The sequence below is a fragment of the Zootermopsis nevadensis genome, unplaced genomic scaffold (assembly GCF_977971745.1).
Source record: "Zootermopsis nevadensis isolate Lab colony 2312 unplaced genomic scaffold, Znev_1.0 Znev_ptg000010l, whole genome shotgun sequence".
Lineage (NCBI taxonomy): Eukaryota > Metazoa > Arthropoda > Insecta > Blattodea > Termopsidae > Zootermopsis > Zootermopsis nevadensis.
Genome location: NW_028259142.1, coordinates 17,189,257 through 17,195,164, shown reverse-complemented (window position 1 = coordinate 17,195,164; position 5,908 = coordinate 17,189,257). Strand labels below are relative to the sequence as shown.

The 5,908-nt window shown below is 38.5% G+C and overlaps 1 protein-coding gene across 1 annotated transcript; it reads left to right on the top strand.

Annotated features, from left to right (window-relative positions):
• The first annotated feature begins 793 nt into the window (after nt 1–793).
• LOC110837291 (uncharacterized) lies at nt 794–5,568 on the top strand. Its single transcript, XM_022079241.2, has 3 exons — nt 794–1,076; nt 3,036–3,320; nt 3,868–5,568. The coding sequence occupies exons 1-3, from the start codon at nt 1,065–1,067 to the stop codon at nt 4,144–4,146; spliced, it is 576 nt and encodes a 191-aa protein (XP_021934933.1). The 5' UTR covers nt 794–1,064; the 3' UTR covers nt 4,147–5,568.
• Nucleotides 5,569–5,908: the final 340 nt, after the last annotated feature.

Genomic DNA, 5,908 nt, shown 5'->3' with positions numbered 1-5,908 from the left:
ATACACCGCTGTTTTGTGGACAGGTTAATGAACACTCGAGTTGCATAAAAGACAGAATTTCTTGACTAGCTGAGCGTAGGCCTTCTGTCAGCTCCTTGGGGACCGTTGTAAGTCTGTTGTTGGAAAGCCAACGAATAATGACTATCATACCGCGTAAGATAGTTAATTATTTATATTTGTCTGTATGAAATATAGTACAGTATAACAGGAATAATTAAATAAATTTATTCGAGGAGATTTCGAAGCTGTCCTAGAAACATAAATCCCCGTACAACCCTCGATTTGGGTAAGTCATCGATTATCCAAATTTACTTAAATTTTGTAATTTTAAACTGTTCATGGAGCAGAGCCCACATTGAGAAGAAAGCTGCATATACATTATATGGCCTTTCCCCATTTCAAAGTAATGTGAGCCGATAACTCGCAGAATGTGCACCCCTGACCTACGACAAGTGGTAGGTCAACTGGAGGGCACCGAGAAGGGTAAGGGGAGAAGAGTCTCTCCAGTTGTGGCAAAGCGAAAACTGGTCCAGCCAGACGAGGGCGGCCCTCGACCACAATCTCCCCGAAGCATCCTCAAGGACAGCGTAAAGGGATGCCAGGCTGTCTTACCCTGGTATTTCATCCAATCAGAGAAGCTGATTCTATGTAGCAAACCAATCATGTCTCCTGCATTCAGAGAACTTGACAGTGTAATGTTTTATGTTGCTAATATAAAACAAAGGCAGATGCCAATACGTAATCCTGCCGAATGCTGTTGTTGAAAACATCGTCCAATAGGGAATACCATTTAGTTTGAATACAGCCAATCATGTTTCAACTTAAGAGTCGATCGCTGTGTTCTGTAACTAATGATGTAAAATGTGTACTGTAATCTATGTGAACATGTAATGACAGAGTGAATTTCTTACAATGGGACTATTCTCTTGTACCGTGTATCTTAGATTCTTAGCACGTTCCTACGTTAGCATAGGGTTGCAATCTTCTGGTATATATAGGTCAGTGGAGTCTGGGAATAGTCAACTGTGAAGATTTGAAGAACTGGGCCAGACGTCTGGATCATCATGAAAATTTTGGTAAGTTTACGGTGTCCGTGATTGGCTCAGTTTATTTGAACGCGCTTAAATTGCGTACTGTATAAGACCATTTTGGGGAGTTTACCCTTAAGGCACAATGTAGGTGGTAATCGTTAATTATTTACGCTGTAATTGTGTCGAACGTTGTCTGTTTGATATATGCGCGCATTATGCGTTATTTTGTACAGAGTATATAATGGGATTGTTAAGTCTATAGCAGTACGCGTGTCCCACCTCCGAAACTATTCAATTGGTTCTAATTGCATTTGGTGTTGAAAAGCTGCCCTAAAGATGTCTGTCAGTCGAGTTTCAGTTTGTTCCATTCGATCCACCATAACCCCTGCTTACTTTTCTTCGTATATTCCCATAGGAGAAAGTAAATCAGAACAGACGAACAGTAGGACTCGTACAGGAAAGATCTATCTGGAAATGCTTTTAATATTTTTCAGTGCCGAACTTTAAAGTTGTTCGGGCGAATGAAATAGGAATTTTAAGTAAGATTTGTCGTGTGAAGAACGGGAAATTGATAATGAAGAGTGTGGGTACAGATTCGAAAAGAATACGTCTCAAATACAAATATGAATGTCGTTTATCTAACCTGCTGTACAAGGAATGTATTTCAACAAATATAAGCTTTACAAGGATGCCACCATACGCACGTTAATAGGGTTTATAGCGCATTAAATTATGTGGGCTTTTTAGACATTCTCATATGTACTTTGTAGTCGTTATTCGTGCGACCTGACCACTTCATGATTCATGCACATGAAAAGTTCGTGAAATTGGTAAGGTTTAGAATATGCAAGGGAAGCTCAGTAGATATCCGAACTGCAGATGTGTTTACTCTTTTCTGTGTTTATATTTTGAGTTATATAATTGAAGAACAAATTATTGCAGTTGTTTAAGTAATATAATATTTTGAAGATTGTCTCACGTGGTGTAATCCACGTTTCTATTTTCCAACGGAATAACAGTTAAAATGGTGTCGTCTGCCATCGTCTAAATTGTAAATAAACTTTTAGAATAGTTAACCTAAAGATCTTAGAGAACGAAGTATAAAAACTGTCATATGTTTGATTACGGATTAGAAGGAAAATACACGTAGCACGCATTATTAACAAACACGCACAGAATCTTGGTAGGGCCATTCAATTACAATGTATAATTACGAAACTAATCACACTGTTGATAATGACATTGCAAAGTCAGAAATTAATATTCTTTTATATCGTTAAATATGTAGTATGTCGATAAATGTTTGAAATGTAGGCCTGAATTTGATATTTTAATGAGATTTCCCGGTATATTTATACATATTTTACATTTTATACCAACTTTTTTACGATAAGGCGTCTTTGCTGAAGTTCGCAAGTTAAATTTTGAAATTTATGTGGAATGAGGCATATTAATTACACCGATACAAGCAAAGTTAATTCTCCGTTTGGTGTACGAGACCGTTTATATCAGGTTTAATCAAGTTTGTTCAGTAGTTTCGGAGACGAAATGTGTAGACGGAAAAAATCAGTCTTACAGACATGACCCCTTCATTACTCTTTTGCGTTAGTTTTATGTAGTTAGAACCAAAAATTTATAAAACACTAATTAAACTCTTTGCTTTCGTAGGGCGGAGTTATTTAATGTTCACTGAAAAAAATACGAAGACGTACGCATAAGCGGAAGGATAATATTAAAATTAAATTTAAGGAAATGGGATTAGAGGTTGTAGATTGGATTCTTTTCACTCAGGATAGGGACTGGTTATGGGCTTTTGTGAGCACAGCAATGAGCCTTCGGATTCCATAAAAATGGGAAATTTCTTGATTAGTTGAACGTACTATCATCGTGCCAAAACTGTGCCCTATGGAGTTAGGTGTAGGAAAAGAAACAGGCGCAAGGTGGGAAGGTTGTTATGTTGTTTGTGAATATTTTCTACGAAGTAGAGTTTTTGTGGCGATTCAGGTGGCTCTCGTGGTGGCGCTGGTGGTGGCAAGTGTGGGGGCCCAGCATCTGGCGTGGCCGTACGGTACGGCGATCTTACCGGCTGGCGCCGTGTCTCCTATGATGACTGTGAAAGAGCCTTCTACAGTGGTCGTAAAGTCTGTTGTTGACAACCCGGTGCAGATGAAGGGTCTGTTCGGAGTGCCCGTGTCCAGCATCTATCAGTATCCCCACGTCGTGCAGGTCGCTATTCCATCGCAGGACACCACCCGCGGCATGCCACAGCCGGTGGAGGACACCCCTGAGGTACTCTTTATGTTGAACGTGAGGGGTAAGGCATGAAGGTAATCGTGAAGTTCACACTCCGGCTTCCGGGGAGAGATCCTCCAGTTCCCACTTGGTAGGAGGCTAGGTCGGATCTGGGTCATGGTGTGGCGAAGACAGTCCCTGCCGGGAATCAAATTCCGGCCAGTTACAATACTTCTAGAGCTTTCCCAGCTTATCTTGTTTTGGGGGAAGAACATACAGCAGACAAAGTTCTTAGGATAATATTTCGACTGGAGGTATGAAGTCATTGAGCAACTTACGTAACGAAGAAGTTGAAGTTATAGCTTCTAATTTTAAAGTAATCCGTACAAGTGGAAATTATGTTCAAAAACTGACCACTAAATTGTTATAATTTTTAATTTTTAATTCTTGCTAGCCTTACCATACAGACCGAAACTTATAAAGGAAATTAGGTGTTATAAGTTCATCCCAGAACTTATCGTGCCGGTATACTGTAGACAACATTTTCAACTATTCAAGAAGTCAGTCCTGTAAATTTGTAACCAGTTATGTCTTTTGACACCAGGTAAAGAGTGCAAAAGCTCTGTTCGCTAAGGAATACGAGAGGGCGGCTATTGCAGCTGCTCTGGCACCAGAAGTGCGCAGGCGCCGTGACATCTCTTCCGTCATGTTGAAGGAGACACCAGCCAGCACCACTCATCTGCGTAGTCCCATGCAGTACCCGTGGCCCCTGATTACGTACTCCGCCGACCACTCATGGTTGTCCGGGCTTCATGTTCCCAGTCACTTCGCACACACTTCTGGAGTCTACGGGGCTTCCCCTGCTCCGGTCATTAGCTACTAAGATCATTCTTATCGTGACCTACTCTATTTTTTGACGAGAATTTTAGTTTTGTTGTCCCTGTTATGAGGCGATAAATGAGCAGGCTTGTCGCATTTGTGTCTATTTTTGGCAGTAATCAGTCATTTGGGGTATTTTGATGGTTTTGTGTCTTCTAAGAGTTGGTTATTTCGACATGTATGTCGAAAGAGATTCTCTATGGGCTAACAGGCGTGGTATAGGTACACGAAAGTTAAAAATTTTGTAATAAATTTAAGCTTTCACTTTGAAAAATGCAAATAAATTTATACTGTATTTGAATTTCGAGTAAAACAGAATAGTATATCAGATGGATAAATTGCTTTGGACAAGGAACGTTTATGTGATGCTAGAAATGTATACTATTCACCAGAGATTTTTTAAATTAGCCTAATCGGTCGAGAATAACCAGCCGTGTGAATACAAACAAAGAAACATACAAAAATATAACTGCTATGGAAATACCTCAAGTAGGCCTATGATCGTAAATAAATGTTGATGAGATTCGTTTGCTGCAAGGTCTATTGTAATAGTCATAAATGAAGTTTTCCAACAATAAGATGAATCACATTCTGTGCTTACCTAATCAGGGTTTGGTTAAAATGTGTTATTTCAACAGATGGCTGGTGATTTGATCACATATTTGAATAAAATTTAGTTTTGTGAGTGAATATTAATTTTCAGTGAACATTCCTACGTTTCACAATTATTCGGCATGCTTCAAATATCTCCATTAAAATAATTTTTCCCTTATTATGTAGGCAGTATATGCTGAAAATATGTAAAATTACAAACTGTTTCGTGGTATTACTTTTGTTATTAAAGAAATCATGAAAGGTCAACAACTAACGTGTTAGTTAGGTTTCAGACTAGATGGAACCACAGAGCAGAATAATTGTTAAGATAGAGTTGGTCACGGTTTGATCCGAAAATCGCCTACCCCTCCCCCAGAAACGCCCTGGTCCTTTCAAACAGATAAAATGCTACGTAGTTGGAACCCAGTTTCGTGACTTGTTTGTACCAGTACCTGGTATCAAAGAGAGTTCAAGGATTAGTCGTGGCATTATGTTAATTGAGCTGATTTAATTAACAACTCACATTATACGTCCTGTAGTGGGTATAGTGATTATGCAACAATAAATATTATATTTTGCGATTTAAGATTTTTAGCATGGTGTGTAATCTGTCTAATTTGTTTACAGATTGCATTGGTGAAGGTAAAAAATTATGCATATTTAAATTCCTCATCGCAGACATAAAATTTCAAACGTCATTTATATAGTAATATTGTGATTTAATTTTAATTTTACTCTCATACCTGAGAGTTTGTATGCTGTGTTGATACTTTTCTGTGCTGATTTTATGAGTTCTGTAACCTAATTGAAAAATAAATGTAATGCAGGATAAGTGTTTATTTTAAATACTTTCGCCAGTGTTTATGCTTTAGAGGTAATCTAAAATTACATTGTTTTTTATCAAATTTTATAGTAAACAAATTTAACGACGAAGTATAAGAACGTCCTTACATTGTCATTCATATGAAATGAGTAGGGTTGTGAAGGAAAAGGGTAATTTTCTACAGTTATGTTCGGGAGGTGCTCTGTTTTAATCCGGACCAGGCTACTGACTGTTCTCTGGGGTTTTTCGGATTTTCCTCGGTGTTTCAGTGCGAATGTTGAGGTGGTATCTACACTTAAATGGGTCATGGTCACTTCGTTCCAAACCCTAACCTACTCGTGATTCATGA